This window comes from Delphinus delphis, chromosome 12, assembly GCF_949987515.2.
Source record: "Delphinus delphis chromosome 12, mDelDel1.2, whole genome shotgun sequence".
Classification (NCBI taxonomy): domain Eukaryota; kingdom Metazoa; phylum Chordata; class Mammalia; order Artiodactyla; family Delphinidae; genus Delphinus; species Delphinus delphis.
In genome coordinates this window covers 3723816-3741231 of record NC_082694.2, presented here as the reverse complement: position 1 = coordinate 3741231, position 17416 = coordinate 3723816, and the positions used below count along the sequence as shown (strand labels likewise).

Here is a 17416-nt window from a genome sequence, read left to right as displayed (position 1 = left end):
CACCCGAGGCCGCCGCGCCGGACGGGACGTCACTTCCGGGACGCTTCCTCGCGGGGCCTTGTGGGTAGCCGGCCGGGGTCTCCTGGCGACGATGATGGCGGGGGATGTGGGCGGTCGCAGCTGCCCCGATTCGGAGCTGTTGCTGCACCCGGAGCTGCTGTCCCAGGAGTTCCTTCTTCTCACCTTGGAGCAGGTGCGGCGCGCCGGGGCGGGCGGGCCTGCTTGGGGGAGGCGCTGGGACTTGAGCTCGCCCCGGGGAGTCCTCGGCGGCGCCGGACACACCCGCCGCCGGCACGTCGGCACGTCTGCCGCCAGGTCGAGCTTCTCTCCGCCCCGCTCGGGCCGGCCGGGTCTCCTCACTACCCTGTCCGGGAGAGAGACGTCCTCAGAATATCAGGAACTCCCGGGAGTTAGGACTTACGTTTTTGGGTCCTGGTGACTCGGAAAGGGGAGTCCAGGCGACCCCCGCGGCCTGGATGTAAGCAAGAGCCTCCGAAGAGAGGGGCTGGGGTAGGTCGTAGAAGAACGGGAAAGACGGCTGGCGGTCCCCGACTGCCAGGGCTGGAGGGCATCGGAGAAATCGACTGTTCTCCACTCTCACTGCGTTCAAAGATGGGGAAACTGAGTCCCAGAGAAGTGGCATCACTTCTGTGAGGTCACACCGTTGGTAGATGGTGCAGACAGGCGAACTGGCTCTCAGTGCAGCGTTTGCTCTTTTTCAGCTGGTGTGGCCTCTGATAGCAGAAGAGAAATAAGACCAAAGAAGTGATGAGTTTTGTTCAAAGTGGTAGAGAATTACCGAAAGCTTTTGAAGGGGTTTAAGTAGCATGTTTTGTTGTTTTTCTTGTGTTTTTTTCCTCCCTCGGTACTGTTGCTCTGGTTTTCTCAAGCTCCCCTGCTAAGTAGATTATTTTAGGGATGTCAGTTACCTTTCTTACCTGTGGTTCTCAAACTTTTTAGGTAGGTCACAGTCACCCCGGAGCTTGTGAAAGCACAGACTGCTGGGCTTCGTATCCAGAGTTTCAGATTCAGTAGTTTGGGGTGTGGCCTGGAAGTTGCCATTTTTAACGAGTTCTTGCTGCTGGTCCAGAGACCACAGTTTGAGAATCACTGTCCTGGGGCAGTGCTTCCCTAACTAAGGTGTTTATGGATTCCGTAGGAATGTTGTCCAAGAGAAGCCCTAGCGTTTCCCCGTTCTTCTGAGTGAGTACAGGTGACACTTGATAATAAAGAATGGTCCAGTATGAGAGATAAAAGAAGTAAAATTTGTGCTTTAAAATTTTGAAGAACAAAAGGAAAGGGGATCAATTTATCCGAGGGCAGATTGGATTTGTTTTGTCAGTTCTAAGCACAAACGTTTCCACGCCTTTCTGAATTGTTGAGCCCACAATCTCCTTTCCATCCTTATTTTCCTTCCTAAATCCAACTCTATCCGTAACTGCTCCTATGTGTCTGCTGTATGTTTTCTGTTGAGAATGAATCGGAAAGTGAGGTGATGCAGAGAGGGATAGTTGGACGATGACTGGGAGCCATTGAAAGGACTGGTACAGACATGAGGGGCCGCTTGTTCTAGTGTGTGCTGTTATCAGGACCATCATCAGTAAGGGGAATGCAGCTTCCATCCGCAGAGCCATTGAAGTCTGGGTGGTGAACTTCAGTTTAAGAAGCACTATTAGGGAAACATGGGGAATAATATACAGGGTGAGACCTCCAGCCCGCTAATCTGATCATGATAGTAACACTCCAGATAACTTTTTGACAGGATGTAGTAATTGTTATCATTGTTTGTTTTCTTTTGTCTGGTCTCCCCAGAAAGTCCCTCATTTTCAGTTTTGTTCATAGATTAAGATGCTGCTACTGGAAATGGTCTTTATGCCTCCTGTGTGGGCTGAGCAGTGTGGACAGCTGTCCTTGTCGCACTGAGGACATATGACCGCTGTCTTTAAGATGAAGCTGAACCAAAACTTTGAAGAGCTTAGTGTCTCTGTAATACTGTTTCTTGCAGTATCATATAGAATGTTAGGCATATGTCTAAACGTGAAAATGGTTTTATACTTGTAATTTAAGCAGTTGTGTTTTACCCTGTTAGGTGGGCAGTTGGTTAGTTATTAAAATGAGAGATGTTGTTTTGAAATTACTTTTGTTTCCTTTTTTACAGAAGAACATAACTGTTGAAAATGACATGAGAGTAAACAAAGACAGTCTGACCGATCTTTATGTTCAGCATGCAATACCACTGCCTCAGAGAGATTTGCCAAAGAATAGATGGGGGAAGGTGATGGAAAAGAAAAGAGACCAACATGAGATAAAAAATGAGACGAAAAGGTACTTTTCCGTCGTTCTGGTTACCGTCTTATCTTATATGACTAAACAATTTTGCTTTTCTTTTTTCCCCAGATAAACTTAGGTAAACAATATTGACTCAGCGACTGTTTATTGAGTACCAGGTACTGTGCTGTAGCCTGAATAAAACTGACAGAATTCCTTGCTCATATTTTAATTGGGAGAAACACAATAAAAAAGTTAAGTAAAATACAAGGTATGCTACATTGTGGTAAATGCTAAGGGAGAAGTGAAACAGGGAAAGGGATGACAATTTACCTAAAGTGGCCAGGAACAACTTCACTGAGAAGTGACATTTCAGTAGAGAGACCTGTAGAAAGTGGAGGGCAAGCCAGCGTCCCAGGCCGAACCTGAGAACCTGGTCAGGAGTGTGTCCACACGATGTGCCAGGAACAGCCCAGAGGCCATCAGGCTGGGCAGGGAGAATCAAGGGCAGAGCAGGGAAGGAGGTGCACAGGGGTGAGTGCAGGAGGTGGTCAGTCGTAAGAACCTTGGCTTTGCTCTGAGATGAGAGCCATCGGAGAATTTTGAGCAGAGTGATGACACCATCTGATGTACATTTTAAGAGGTTTACTTTGGCTGCTGTACTGAGAAATGATTTAAGGTTGGGGGAGGGGAATAGGGAAACCACTTAAGGGGTTGTGCTGTAATCCTAGCAGCAGATGGCAGTGACTTTGACTGAAGTAGTGGACTTGGTAAGAAGCGGTTGGGGTCTGGATGTGTTTTGGAGGCAGAGCCAATAAGATTTGTTGAATTGTCAGAAAAAAGTGGTGTCAGATAAGACTCTGAGGTCTTCGAATAAAATAGAAATGAAGAGATGGTCGTGTAGCTTCAGGTATACTATTTTAAAGTTTTAAATTCCAGAAAATTTTTCATAAAACCACAAGCAAATGAATTTCCTTTTATAAAGAAAGTTACATTTAACTAATCAGTGTAGCTGGTTAGTGAGGACCAAGTATCCTAAGATCCCTGAATGGGCTAATTATTTCTTTTCTTGTGTCTGTTTATCACAAGTGGGTGCTATTGATTAATTGCTGAATTTCTTTTCAGAGCCTTACTATCACAGGCAGTGCACTAGAGAAAGTGGGGGAAGATGGAGTGAGAGGGCTGGGTGAGGAGAGCGCGGGCTCTGAGTTAGTGGCTTTAATCTCTAGGTACAAAGAAAAATTCATGACTGATAGGGAGATCGTTCCCCAAGTCTGAGAATAGTTGAAGAACGTAACGTGTGCTCATCTGCGTATAGTCTTTTGGAGAACAGATGTGTGTGCAGTGTCACTGTTGGTCAGGAGCACATTCAGTTCAGGGTGAGCATCACTTTAACTCCGTGGTTACAGGCCGTGTATTAGTGTTAACTGTTGTAAACCTGTGAATTATGCCGTGTATACCTTTAATTTATTTTTGCTGACTCTTGTTAAGAAAGTATTTTCTTCTTGACCTGCACATTCAGGCACATGGTCGTAAGCAAAGCTTTCAATACTATTATGTTTTACTTCCTATGGTAATCCCTCTTAATTCCTCTATATCATTTTGGAAAGGGTCTTTGACTGTTTGTAAACATCACAGTTTGACTCTCAAATCAGAGCATTAAAGCTGGAAGGATCTAAGAGACCATCAGGCCTTTTTGAATTGCTGATGCTTTTCCCGGAGGAGCTGAGCTCCAGAGGGGCTCCGGTGTCCCCCAGGGCACACCACGCAGGCCCGGCTCTCGCTGCAGCGCTTCTCCAGCTTCAGCGTGGTCCTGAGTCTTAGGCCGGCCTCTCCCCAGCCGGAGTGTCCTGCCCTCAGTCCTGCTGTCTGTTCCCCTCTGAGGTGGCAGTGGGTGGACATTGAGCTTGTTTTTCATCTTCTACCAAATGGTGTTCACTGGTGACCTAAGAATTGGTGAGTCTGGCCAGTCACCTAGGATCTGGGTAAAATGCAGATTCTGCATCGGTGCAGGTCACAGCCCAGGTGCTGCGTTTCTTTTGAGCTCCGAGATGGTGCTGAAGCTGCTGGCCCCTGAGCAGCAGAGCTGAAGTGCTCTTCCTGATGACTCAAGTTCTTTTACCATGTTTATTTTAAATAAACAGATCATTTGAGGTATAATTAATAATGAACAAATGAATGCTTTTATTATTCATCTTTATGATTAAGAGTGGAAGTTAGGTTTTCGGAAGCTAAATGTGAAGACCTGCCAAGTTATAAACTTAAAATTATACAAATGTTACAGTTAGTTTAGAAGATGCCGTGGCTTTAAAGACCTTTAATGAATGGAGTAGGATGTCCTGTCCCGTTGTTTGTAGACTGCCATTATGGTAGTTTAGTATAGTTTTATAATCTGTTTCCTTTCTAAATAATCATTGATACATGGGTAAGATAACCCTATCAATAGGATGGTGATTTTTAAAAATTAAAAAAAAAATTTTTTTGTTACTAGGAAATCCTGTTTTAAGTTTTGGGGTTAGTTGGTGGATTGATGCTTTAAAAATAACTATGTACACATGAAAGGTAACTTTAAATTTTTGTCAATAAATATTTTAAACTTAAAAGCACTGGAAAATTATCATTTCACTTAAACTAATCATAGAAAACTGCATTTCTTGCAGTCCTATTTCCAGTAGTCCTACTTAGAATAGATTAGTCTTATCAATAAATCTTTTTCGGTCATTGTTTTACCTTTGAGTCCCAGGGAACTGGTTTGCTGTCCAGAGGGTATTTTTCATGACACATCTCTCCGATTTCAGGAGTAGCACTGCAGACGGGTTTCGGAAAAGACCCCTCATCGTGTTTGACGGGAGTTCAACAAGTACAAGCATAAAAGTGAAGAAGACGGAGAACGGAGACAATGACCGACTCAAGTCCCGGCCTCAGGCCGGTGCTACCAGTAATGCCTTTCGAAAATTGTCAGATTCCTCTTCAGGTGTTTCACCCCTAATTTTGTCTTCCAATTTGCCTACGAACAATAGAATGGAACACAGTAATAATGACACTAAACAGAACCATGACTTAACACATAGGAAAAGTCCTTCCGGCCCTGTGAAGTCGCCGCCTCTGTCGCCTGTAGGCAGTACTCCGGTGAAGTTAAAGCGCGCCGCTCCCAGGGAGGAGGCCGAGGCCGAGGCCGCGGTGAGTGTGGACAGGACGTGTAATCGTTCTCCAGCCCGGCAGTGAGCCGGCTCACTTGTGCACCTCGTTTCTCGTGTGTTTGAGTCCTGGACTCCATGATGATAAGCTAATGTTTCTTAAAGTGCACTCAGTTTATTTCTGCTTAAAATGTGTAAAGAGAATGTCTCTTAGGCCGTTTTCCTAGATTTTCCTCACTTAGATCCTTTAACTATCTTGGAACTAAAAGAGAGAAATAGTCCTTTGTTAGCAAGGCTTAGAACATTAACTCAGTTGCCCAGGGTCGCACATTTATTAAGTAGCATTTTAGAGCTTGACCTTAAGTCTGTTTTGCACTTACCTTGAAATCACACCAGCATCTCTAGGAGTTACCCCTTGCCTCCTCCACCCCTCACACGTGCCTGTCTTTAGAAGGCTGGAGTCTCCTCTGTTGCGCTCTAGTAGACTTAGCATTTGGATGCCTGGATTTCGTACGGCAGATTGCTGTAGTTACCGTGGTTTATTTTGAGTTTAATTGAGATTTTACATATCTATATATATTTGATCTTCCCATAGTCTTCTCAGAAAAGTGATTTCACTTTTAAACATCCAGCAGTTTTATAGCTTTTATTCCTTATTTTAGTTCATTCAGGCTGGTATAACAAAAAATACCATTGACTGGTGGCTCAAACAATAAACACTTATTTCCTACAGTTCTGGAGGCTGGAAGTCCAAAATCAAGGTGCTGGCAGGTTCAGTGTCTGGTAGGGCCCACTTCCTGGTTCAGAGTCAGCTGCTTTTCACTGTGTCCTCACATGGCAGAAGGGGCAGGGGAGCTCTCTGGGGTCCCTTATGGGGGCACTAAACCCCTTCATGAGGCTCCACCCTCATGACATAAGCGCCTCCCAAAGGCCGCGCCTCCCAAAGGCCCCGCCTCCAGGTACCATCACATGGGGGATTAGGTTTCAGCACAATTCTGAGGGGACACAAACATTCCATCCATAGCATTCCTGTAAGTATACTTTGGCTTTATTATCATCTTCAAGTTGTGTGTCAAAGGGAGCAAAACACTGAGTGGTTCAGACCTTCTAAAATAGCAGACCTGGGGCTTCCCTGGTGGCGCAGTGGTTAAGAATCCGCCTGCCAATGCAGGGGACACGGGTTCAAGCCCTGGTCCAGGAAGATCCCACATGCTGTGGAGCAACAAAGCCCGTGCACCACAACTACTGAGCCTGCGCTCTAGAGCCTGCGAGCATTAACTACTGAAGCCCATGTGCCTAGAGCCCGTGCTCCGCAACAAGAGAAGCCACCACAATGAGAAGCCTGTGCACTGCAACGAAGAGTAGCCCCCGCTTGCCGCATCTAGGGAAAGCCCGCGCACAGCAACAAAGACTCAACGCAGCCAAAAATTAAATTAATTAATTAATTAAAAAAAAATCTAAAATAGCAGACCCTGGAGAAAGCAAGCTGCTCTGTATCTGAACCGCCCAAAGTTCTCGTGTTAGTTCTTCACTGACTCCTTCCAGCAACCCTGTGAAGGAGGTGCAATAGCTTTTCCCCTTTCACAGATGAGGGCAAAGAAGCTTAAATAACCTAAATGACCTTGTCCAGGTTCCAGAGTCAGTAAGTGGCCAGCCTGCAGTTTGAATCCAGGTCTGTGTGGCCTCAGCGGACGCACTCCTGACGGCACCGTGCTGCCTCTGCCCGCACCCGTCACTCCTGTGGGGTGAGCGGGACAAGCAGTCCAGACCGTGACTATTGGGATAAGAGTGAGCTTCGAGGAGTTTTTCCCCAGTCTCTTGGAAAGCATTTTTCTATCCAGAAAGCTTTTACTGTTTCAGAGGTGTGATTTTTTTCTCTTTTAAATCTTGTATTAAGGTCTTAGATTGTGAGGTTGGGAGGAGATGGGCTCGGCAGGGAGGAAGCAGGTTGGGAGCAGTCAGTGGTTCTCAACTCCGCATGTGCCTGAGGTCACCTCGAGGGGCTTCCAGAAAACCTGGCCAGAGCCGGAGCCTCGTCCCAGCCCCCTCCCGTGGCCGCTGACTGAGTCGGTTCTGCGATAGGGCCCAGGCCTGGGCATGTTGGTTAGTTGGTCAACTTTACCGTGGGTGAGTCTGCAGGGTAAACATCTGAGAACCACAGCTGGCAAAACGGGAGCCCGGGGCTTGCCTTATTTCCTCACCTTCCCCACCAGGTGGCAGCAGTGCCCCACCGTTTCTGCCTCGGTGGTCAAGCTTGGTGGTTTAAAATGTGCCTTTTGGGTATTCTCTGACATTTCTGCAAGTGTAAACTGACTTCTTCTCATGTCTTTTCAGAATAACCTGAAGCCCCCAGAAGCAAAGAGGAAGATACAGCATGTTACGTGGCCGTGAAGGAAAGTTTCCAAAAACGTAAATATAACTGTAACTGTAGTTTTTCAAACAAGTTCACATTTACTGACAGTATTTACAGAGATCCTGATTATTGTGGAATTTTCTTAAGAGGTTTAAATTAGGTTCAAAAAAATAAAGTCCTTTCCTTTCCTTTTTCCCTCCTTTTCCTTCCTTTGGGGGGAAGAAATCTTGCCTTTCATGCTCCAATTAGGAAACAATCTTTTTAAACAAATGATTTAGTATAAATCATTTATATTGGCCCTACTCAATTAGCTGCAAGTCTGGTATAAAGCATTTGATGAATTTTAGGAATTATTCGCATTAGTCTCTTTTGGTCTTTGGGGAAATTTGAGGTTTTTTAAACTCGGATATTTTAGAAGTTCACAATTTTCATTTCTTTTCCCAAGCAAAAGAAAATAACAATTCATTGCAATATTCTAGTGAATTCTGCCAGACTCCTCCTCAAGGTTCCCCGTGGAAAGCTGTCCAGATATACAGATAAAATGGCTGTTCTTTAAGTGCTCATGTTGCCTCTTTCCCTAAAAATCAGAAGGGGAACCAGTGCTTGCTATCGCTCCTTCCCTCTAATTGTGAATTGACTTCTTGTGAGTAGACCGGCCCAGCCCTTGGACGCTCCTGTCATGTGGCAGCCCTGCCCCTCTTCTCGCGGTGGCTCTGACCTCCCTCTCAGCTCCTGTATCACTCTCTCCTGGGAGCTTAATCTTTTCCAAATGAGGCCGACTTCAAACTCTTCAGGGGAAGTAATCACTTTAGAGGTGGTACCTGATGGCAGAAAGCTTACAGGATAGGAAGGGTGGGTAGAATTCTAGAACCTGAGAATCCAGGAAGCCTGGCAGTGAGGGGAACTCAGCGCGTGTGCAGTCTGCAGAAGGGGGTTTGCTGAGTCGGAGGTCACGAGAGAGCAGCGTGGGGGCAGGGCCCGGCACCCGCGGAGGCACTGCTGAGGTTTCGTTGGTGTTAAGTGGTGTCACTCCAGTTGTGTAGCAGAAGTCAGGTTCACGAGTTCTGGTGTCCACTTGCTGCTGTGTATTTCTAACCAAGGCCAAGGGTACTTTATACTCTTCCCTCGTATGACTGATCTCCGAATGGGGTTTGCCTTTCAACACTTTTTAGAGCAATCCATTCCTTTTTTGATATGTTAAAACAAGCATTTTAGTTCAGCTGTTGAATAGCCTTACAAAAAATTAATTCAGCCTTGCAGGTAAGTACTGTACTAAAACTTTAACCCTACAGTTTTTAGCCTTTCTGTCTTTATCCAGACTATAAATCCATACCGGTAAGACGAAAATGAAAGACACTGAGTGTGGCATAAGTTGTTAATGTTATGCTAAATTGTTAAATGTTTGGTTGTCTGCAGGGCTGATATTTGGAATATTGTTGAAGGACAGCCATAATCCTATACACAGCTGTGTGTTAAGGGAGCTTTTAAAAGTGCAGATTTCAGGGTAGAATGACAAAGTATATTCTACATTCTGTTGTCTCTTCTGCTTCCATCTGCATTTCTCTCTTAGTTAAGAGAGAGTTAGCCATTTGACAGTTTTAAGTCAGTGGAAACTTGTTTTTAGTTACTCAATAAAATTAGTTTTTAATTTGTATATTTAACTTACAGAGTAGGTTGGTAATAACAGCTGAACTGTGTAACATTGTTGCTTCAAATTGAAGTTTATATTATGAACATTCAGAATCAGTGCTCATATAGCAGCATATTATTGAGCTATTTTGAGTTTGAAAAGTGGAGAAGCCTCAGCCCTGTGCCGTGTGTCACGTACACTGACATCCGAGCGCTAGGCCTCCTCGCGGTGCGCGGACACAGCTCCGTGGGCCACGGTAGGGATCCGAGGTGGTGCTCTGTGGGCTTTAGAGCTTCCACGGCCTTGGCGTGAACGGCGCACACCTGGACCCCCCCTCGCTCCCTAGCGTGGGCTCATCTGGTGGCTTGGAGCCCTTCCTGGGGTCAGCGAAGGGCAGTCGGTCGAGTCAGGTGGCTCCCAGGGAATAGGCATGTGTCCACTTCCTGCCCTTAGCAGCTGGTCCTGTTCTTCCCCCCCCCCACACTTTGTTCTCTGTTTTCCTTTCTCTTACTCTCCCCTCCCCCACAGCTCACTTTCTCTGCTCCTTCTCCGTCACCCTGCAGACCCTGAGCTCCAGGCTTAGGTTTACAAGTTGTGTTGCTCGGCCCGCTTATCGCTGGGGCCGGGGCTAGGCGAGCGCCGTGCTTCTTGAGGACCGCAGACGCTGCTGCGGGGGTCTGCGAGTCTCAGGGCCCTGCGGCACCGGGCGCTGAATTGCCGCAGCGGCTCTGGAGGCGGGGTGGTTTACCAGGGCGGCTGCCAGGCGCTCTGCAGGGCTGGCTCAACTACTGCTGGGAGGCTGTGGTATTTCTGCTAGTATTAAAATTCTTCATGATTGCAGTTATTGTTTGAAAGAGTGTTTTGGTTAACTTAAGTTTTGAGAGGTGATGCTAAAACTGATCTAGAGACTCATTTAATAGCAACAACCTGTTAAAAACTTACATTAAGTGAAACTGCCAGTGGATTAAATCATATGTATGTAAGAGCTTCCTTTGTTTACTACTGTGGGACCTCAGTAGTTCTGAGGCTCCAGAACGGTCACAGCGTTTGTAAGTGTTGTGCTCTTTCCATTAAATGCCTGTGCAGGTTTTGTAATTCGGTACAGAAAGGTTAACCTTGTAATGTACATTTTTGTATGTAAAAAGTCTTTTAAGGAGCCTTATCCTTATTTAAATAAAAGGAATAAAATTATTGAGTAGGTTTCTCATTCACAAAAAAATAAAATGGAAACACACTCTGTAGTGATTTGATCTCTTTCCATTTCACTAAACTATGTCAAAAAGTGTTGTTTATTCTTTATAGTACGGCCTTCTGTGCCCAGGTCAGTGGGGCTCAGCCCTGGTGCCAATAGTCCAGCCGCGTCTTGGGCCTGCGGGAGGTGCTGGGTCGCCAGGGCAGCCTGCTGTAGGGAGGCCTCCTGCGCGGCTGACTCGCTGGCGGCCACTGCACTTCGTGGGGTGGAGACACAGTCCCCCGGGCCTGTCCTGTGCAAGCTTTCCTACCAGGGGGGCACTGGCCAGAGGTTCGGTCGGGGGGTTATTTGTGTTGGGAGTGATCTTGAAAAGGTTAATGTTTTTTACTGGTATCTTAAAGTTGGAGACTGAAGCTCTAAATTAACTAATTAACTTGGAAAAGCCTCCGGTAACTTTAATACCTTGAACTTAAAAGTAGATCTTTCATTTTTTGTCTGGACAGAAGAGACGAAAAAATCTCATTTCCATTTAGATCGTTTTTTACTAAAGTGCCCTTTGCTGGCTCACGTGCTCTGTGCTGTGGCGCTGAACTCGGTTGTCTTCCCTACTGAGGCAGGAGAGTTAAAGACGTGCGTTAGCAAGTTCCTGCTCAGTGAATGACAGGAAGAAAATCAGTCACGAAACAGTTGAGGGATGGGGGGAGGGCGAGGAGTGGTTAGGGAGGGCCTCCGAGAAGAGATGATGCTTTAGGGAAGGCGGTTTTGGAAAGCTTTCCGGAAGAGCTTCCTGTTGGCGGTGGGTTTTAAAGGGCTGCATGGTCTTTGTTGCTTCTCCCGTCGAAGGCGGAGTCCGTGTCCCCTGCTGGGTGTGGCCTGGCCTGGTAGTTTGTGTTGATCAAACTGGTGCTTCTCACTCGTGGAGCCCTGCAGCAGCCGTGGGAAAAGGCTGTGGGAGAAACGTGTCCCAGCCAGCAGCCAGCACTAACCCCCAGACCTGGGACCGCTCGTCACCCTTCCCCACTTGCTGCCAGGTGAGAGCAGCCCAGGCAGCTGACTCGGAGCCATGAGGGAGCAGAGTGAGGGGTGTACAAAGCCACCAGGTGTTGGAGTGCTTTGCTCCTGGCCCTGGATAACTCAGATGCCAGCCAGGGGCAGAGTGGAGCCCTGAGGCTGGACAGGATTTCACGGCAGAAAGGCTGGTGTGGCTAGGATCAGTGAGAGACTTGGGACGCTAGTATGAAATGACCCCAAAGCAGGGGGCCAGGAGCCAGGTTACACAGGACTTAAACGGGCCGTGTAAGGACTTCGGATTTGATTCTAAGAGCAACTGGAAGCTCTTTGTTAACTGTGTTCAGACTTAACCAAGCGTTCAGTTTAATCAGAAGACTGAAATAAGACTAGTTCAATAAGTATATATAATAGCCCTAAACATTTTTTTATCTAGTAAAATTATCTAAGTTTTTGTTTTAGCATATTTGAATTAAAATATTCATTTTAAAAATATGGCTAATAGAGCTTCCGTGGTGGCGCAGTGGTTGAGTCCGCCTGCCGATGCAGGGGACACGGGTTCGTGCCCCGGTCTGGGAAGATCCCAAATGCCGCGGAGCGGCTGGGCCCGTGAGCCATGGCCGCTGAGCCTGCGCGTCCAGAGCCTGTGCTCCGCAATGGGAGAGGCCACAGCAGTGAGAGGCCTGTGTACTGCAAAAAAAAAAAAAAAAAAAAAAAAATGACTTAAGTACAGAAACTAAAAAGTGTAACACGTTTAAAATTTTTTTATTTTGATTGAGATATCATAAAATACTATGACTTTTAAAAGTCTTATACAGCTCAGTGAATCTACATATATATGTATTTATGAATATATGTATATAAAAAAACACTGTCCAGATCAAGATACAGAGCAAGGTTGGCAAACTTTCTGTAAAGGGTCAGATAGTAAAAATTTTAGGCCTTGTGGGCCATGCAGTACATAGATGAATGGCCATGGCTGTATTCCAGTATAAATTTTTAAGAAAACAGGTGGTAGGCAGGATTTAGCCTGTGGGCCAACGATACACAGAACGTTTCTTCTAATTTGATAAAAGTCTTGCTTAATGTAAAGGATTATCAAAGAACTGTATTATTTTAGAGCCAGTCAGAAATATTGTGCATTGCAGTGATTCCACTGATAGAGGGTGGGTGGGTGGGTGCGGGGTAGGCAGAGGCAGGTGTTGTGTGTGGTGGGACCAGAGGCGGGTGTGGCAGCTCAAGCCGTGGTTCGCGTTCCAGATGTTTCCTTTTATCTTTGGCTTTCAGCGTTTAGACTGTGATGTGTCTGATGGATCTCTCTGCATTTTTCCTGCTTTGAGTTTGTCATGCTTTGTGGATGTGTTTTTATTTTATTTTTTTGGCTGTTCCCCAACCAGGGATCTTACAGCGTGCCGGATCTTAGTTCCCCAACCAGGGATCAGACCTGTGCCCCCTGCAGTGGAAGTGCAGAGTCCCAACCACTGGACCACCAGGGAAGTCCTGGATGTGTATTTTTAGATGAATGTTTTTAATTGAACTGGGGGGAAGTTTCTGGCCATTAATTCTTAACCATTTTTTCTGTCCCTTTTCTCTCTCTCCCTGGTGTTCCCATTATGCATATGTTGCTTCATTTAGTGATGTCCACATTTCTCTGTTCATTTTCCTTTATTCTCTGTTTTTCAGTTTCATAATCTTTGTTGATCCATCTTGAAGTTCACTGATTTTTTATCTTCTCCCAAGTCAAATCTACTATTGACCCCTCTAGTGAATTTCTTCATTCTGGCTAATATACTTTTCCACTACAGAATTTCCACTTGATTCTTTTTTTTTTTTTTTTTTTTTGCGGTACACGGGCCTCTCACTGTTGTGGCCTCTCCTGTTACGGAGCACAGGCTCCGGACGTGCAGGCTCAGCGGCCATGGCTTACAGGCCCAACCGCTCCGCGGCATGTGGGATCTTCCCAGACCAGGGCGTGAACCCGTGTCCCCTGCATCGGCAGGCAGACTCTCAACCACTGTGCCACCAGGGAAGCCGTCCACTTGATTCTTTTCTATCATGTTTATTCCTTTTTGGTTATTCCCTGTCTGATGAGTGATTGTTCCCACGCACATTCCTTCAATTCTGTAAATGTGGTTTCCTTTAGTTCTTTGAGCATGTTTTTTTCGTTTTTTTTTTTTTTTTGGTTTTTTTGGTTTTTTTGGTTTTTTTGGTTTTTTGTCTGTGATGGGTCTTCATTGCTGTGCAAGGGCTTTCTCCAGTTGCGGCGAGCAGGGGCTACTCTTCATTGCGGTGCGCAGGCTTCTCATTGTGGTGGCTTCTCTTGTTGTGGAGCACAGGCTCTAGGCACGTGGGCTTCCGTAGTTGTGGCACGAGGGCTCAGTAGTTGTGGCTCGTGGGCTCTAGAGCGCAGGCTCAGTAGTTGTGGCTCACAGGATTAGTTACTCTGCAGCATGTGGGATCTTCCTGGACCAGGGATCGAACCTGTGTCCCCTGCATCAGCAGGCGGATTCTTAACCACTGCGCCATCAGGGAAGTCCCTCTTTGAACGTGTTTATAACACACGTTCAGCAGTGTTTGGTTGGAGGATCTGTGTAAGCACCTTGAGCTAGTTAAGACCTCTGCTCTTTGCTGAGGAGCTCGTGTGGCTTGGAGAATGCTTTCAAGTCTGTTCACGTCCCACTCTGACTGCTCTTGAGTGGGTGGGTGCAGACCAGTCCATGCCCACAGTCTCCTGGCCTAAGTGGGAGCCCAGGACAGCTCTTCTCAGCTCTTTCCCCAGTTCTTTCAGTTAAACTTCAGACCTGCCTGCCGTTTGGCTTTTTGCTGTTCGTATCATGGAGCCACCAGCCCCCTCTTGACTGCTCGCCACCAAGGTCTCTGTTGTTTTTGACAGTCCCCTCCGGCAGATTTCTCCATTCTTGGTACGAAATAGTGCCCTCCTGCAGAGGTTCACAGAGCTGCCAGTTCACAGAGCCTGCCTCCCCCCTGGGGCTGGACAGTGTTGGCTTCTCCTAGAGTTAACACTCCTTCTCCCAGGTAGGTGCTGGGGAAGTGTCGGGGTGGGGGGACTGGTAGCCCCTGGTCTTCTCAGACTGCCCCTCTGGATGTGGAACCTCCACCGCATGAGAGGTTGGGGCCCCGGAATTCTCAGCCTGTCACCCCTGGGGCAGAGCCCTCAACCATAGGAGCCCTTCCCTTCCGGGCAGCACTAACCTGGAGCAGGGCTTCTGTCACGTGACACTGGGGAGCGGGGGTAGGGTGGGATCAGCTGGGGCTCAAATGCCACAGACTTCACTGGTCTCGTTAACATGCAGTCGAGTTTCCTGAATAAATGTTTCTCCATGTGCTGTATGCTAGGAACATTTTCAGAGACTTTACGTTATTTAGTTTGTATACAGTTTCCCCAGCTAAAGGGTTGTTCCACTGGGCAGAGGGTCAGCTGAGCCCAGCTGACCTGGGCTGACGGTGGTGCACACCACCATCCAGAAGTTCCTCCTCAAAGAAGTCAGTTCTTTGAGGCTTGGCTGGGCTGTTTGGATTCTGGTGGTTCAGCCAGCAATTTGTAGGGATTTCACACACATAACTTGGGGCTCTCTTTTCTAGAATTTTCCATCTCACTTTCCAGAGGCTGTTGGTCCCAAACTCTGGCCTCTGGTTCTTCAAGCTGGTGAGGCTGCAGGTTTTCTAACAGAGCTGTAGCTGCCCTGTGGGGCCTGCCCTGACCTAAAAGCCATAAGAATGGGAAACCTACCGGTTGTCCTCTTCTTCCAGGGCCCACGCCCCTCCAGAGTCCTCCTGCTGTGGGTCATGCTCCAGTGTTCTCAAATTTTTAAAAATATTCTGTCCAGAGTGGTTCTAACCTGTGGGAAGATTATCCCAATAGGAGCTACTTACTAGACGTGGAACTCTCCTAACCGTTAATTTAAGGTTGGGTAATTTAACGCTGGCTGTCTAGTGTGCCCGTGGCTATCATGAGGGGCAGGTAAGACGTTCCATCACAAGATGTAGAAGGCTTTTACTGTTCTAAACACAGTTTGCTATTTTTATTTTCAAAAGCACATCTGCAAGAATGCTTTTACTTTTGTATCATAAAGTAGAAGCAGCTGGCAAAACAAGTCACAAGGGATGGTGGGCGGTATTCGTCTTAAGCAAAGCCTCCAGCTGACTGTCCATCCAGAGGCCTGTCTCAGCCATGATCAAGGCTTTCCCGCACTGACCAGTGCTCAGGTCAAGAAACTGACTTCACGCATGCTCTGGACTTGACTTCTACCAGATTTTTCTGTTGCAGAGCTTATCATTTTATCATATTGCATTGTCTTAGAAAACTGAAGACAGAAAGCCGCAACTGTTGCTGTAAACAGAGAAGCATGCAATGCCCTACCTCATAAATTGGCTCAGTGCTTCCCAACTGTAAACTGCTCTTTCCCAGACGAGTTTACAGACTACTGCCAGGCTAGGGGCTCTGAGTGTTAATCTATTTTTTACTTTTATTTGCATTTATTTCTTATGGCATTTATTCCTGGGCCATACGCTTTTGTCACTTCAGTTTCTTCTGGGATACCTTTTTCTCCTGTGCAGCCGCCTCTTCTGCTTTAGGGACAATCTACCCTTTTTCAGTGAGGCTCGTCCCCTGTGGCAGGGAGAGCTCATGTATGGGTTGAGCCCACCGTGAGCTCTGGAAGTCCTGCGCCACATCTTGGGGGCTTTGTTCACCTGGACGTGGTCAGTGACCAGAGAATCTACATCCAAGCCCTTAGGTTCAGCATTCCTTTCTGCGTTTTTGAGCAAGTGCAGTAAGAATTCAGCACTCTTTTGGGGCCACCGTTTGGCCTGGGCACACCTACCAGCTCCACCATCGTAACGACGGAATGGCACACGTTGCTTCTGTCAGGTGACATCCTTCAGATATTTTGGTGGTTTTTTGGATGTGCCTACCTTAACGGCCTGGGCAGTTTCACGTGCGTTCTTAAAGTGAACATGAAGATTTGAACCTCTTGATTTGCACAATTTTATGGGGTTTTCTGGGTCAAGTGAGTAGCGAACCGTTTTTAGAGGTTTACCGGAAAAGAGTGTTATTCTGATGGCAGCGATCCTCTCTCTCTTTACTGTCTTTCTTTTCAGAAACACTCGCTGAAGTCTCCCAGGATGCCCTCAGTTGCCCGGGTGTTGATAACTACACGGGCGACCAAGATGTCATTTCCGGCCTCGAGGGGCCTGTGTGCCTCTGCACCCCTCCATTTACGGAGGAGAAGGCAGGCCACTGTCAGGTCCGGACCCATGATGATGGGAGGGCACCGAGCTCTGTCCAGAAAAGTGACCCCATGCTGCCTGCGAGGCCGTTAGCCCACGTGCGGGGCCTGTGTCACTGCATCAAAGGCAGAGCACTGAATTCCAAGAGAAAGAAATTCCAACTGAGACTTTCTCTTAAATAAAAGGTGTGATGCCGTTTCAGTCGACACCCACCCAGCCCGCCAGAGTGATGAGTGGCACCCGCAGGAAAGTGTTATTCGTCCTCAGAACCTGAATGCTGCATCACCACTTCACACACTGCGCCTGGCAAAAGATTTTGCTCTGGGTAACTTTATTGTAAGCCATATAATCTTGCTTCGGGCCCCGCACGACAGGAAGTTACACTGTTGTACATACCAACTCTTCATTACCGTACGTAGCTTGGAAATGTTCAAGTTCGTGACACATTAATTGCACTTAAAAATTAAATATGCAGTGAAAGAAAAGCGTTTATAAAGGTATCACTCAAAAGGATTTTTACACTTTGATTGGCCTCGCCTGATTACAAAAACTCAAAACCCTCTTCCCGCCTCAGGCTT

The 17416-nt window shown here is 46.9% G+C and overlaps 1 protein-coding gene across 3 annotated transcripts; it reads left to right on the top strand.

Annotated features, from left to right (window-relative positions):
• Nucleotides 1-55: 55 nt before the first annotated feature.
• On the top strand, nucleotides 56-17322 carry C12H2orf49 (chromosome 12 C2orf49 homolog). 3 transcript variants are annotated; one of them, XM_060027215.1, is made up of 5 exons: nucleotides 79-193; nucleotides 2159-2325; nucleotides 5067-5448; nucleotides 7740-7814; nucleotides 16710-17322. In XM_060027215.1, the coding sequence occupies exons 1-4, from the start codon at nucleotides 92-94 to the stop codon at nucleotides 7794-7796; spliced, it is 708 nt and encodes a 235-aa protein (XP_059883198.1). In that variant the 5' UTR covers nucleotides 79-91; the 3' UTR covers nucleotides 7797-7814; nucleotides 16710-17322. The 3 variants fall into 3 exon arrangements, with proteins under 3 accessions (XP_059883201.1, XP_059883198.1, XP_059883199.1); XM_060027216.1 differs by lacking the exon at nucleotides 16710-17322 and adding an exon at nucleotides 14482-14502; XM_060027218.1 differs by lacking the exon at nucleotides 16710-17322 and having other exon boundaries at nucleotides 56-193; nucleotides 7740-10612.
• Nucleotides 17323-17416: the final 94 nt, after the last annotated feature.

What these genes read in the sequence shown, in the direction of transcription:
- C12H2orf49 (XM_060027215.1), top strand. Translation starts at nt 92, where the DNA reads ATGATGGCGGGGGATGTGGGCGGTCGCAGCTGCCCCGATTCGGAGCTG. An exon ending in ATAAAAAATGAGACGAAAAG is followed by an intron (nt 2,326 to 5,066) that starts GTACTTTTCCGT and finishes CTCCGATTTCAG; the next exon opens with GAGTAGCACTGCAGACGGGT. An exon ending in AGGCCGAGGCCGAGGCCGCG is followed by an intron (nt 5,449 to 7,739) that starts GTGAGTGTGGAC and finishes ATGTCTTTTCAG; the next exon opens with AATAACCTGAAGCCCCCAGA.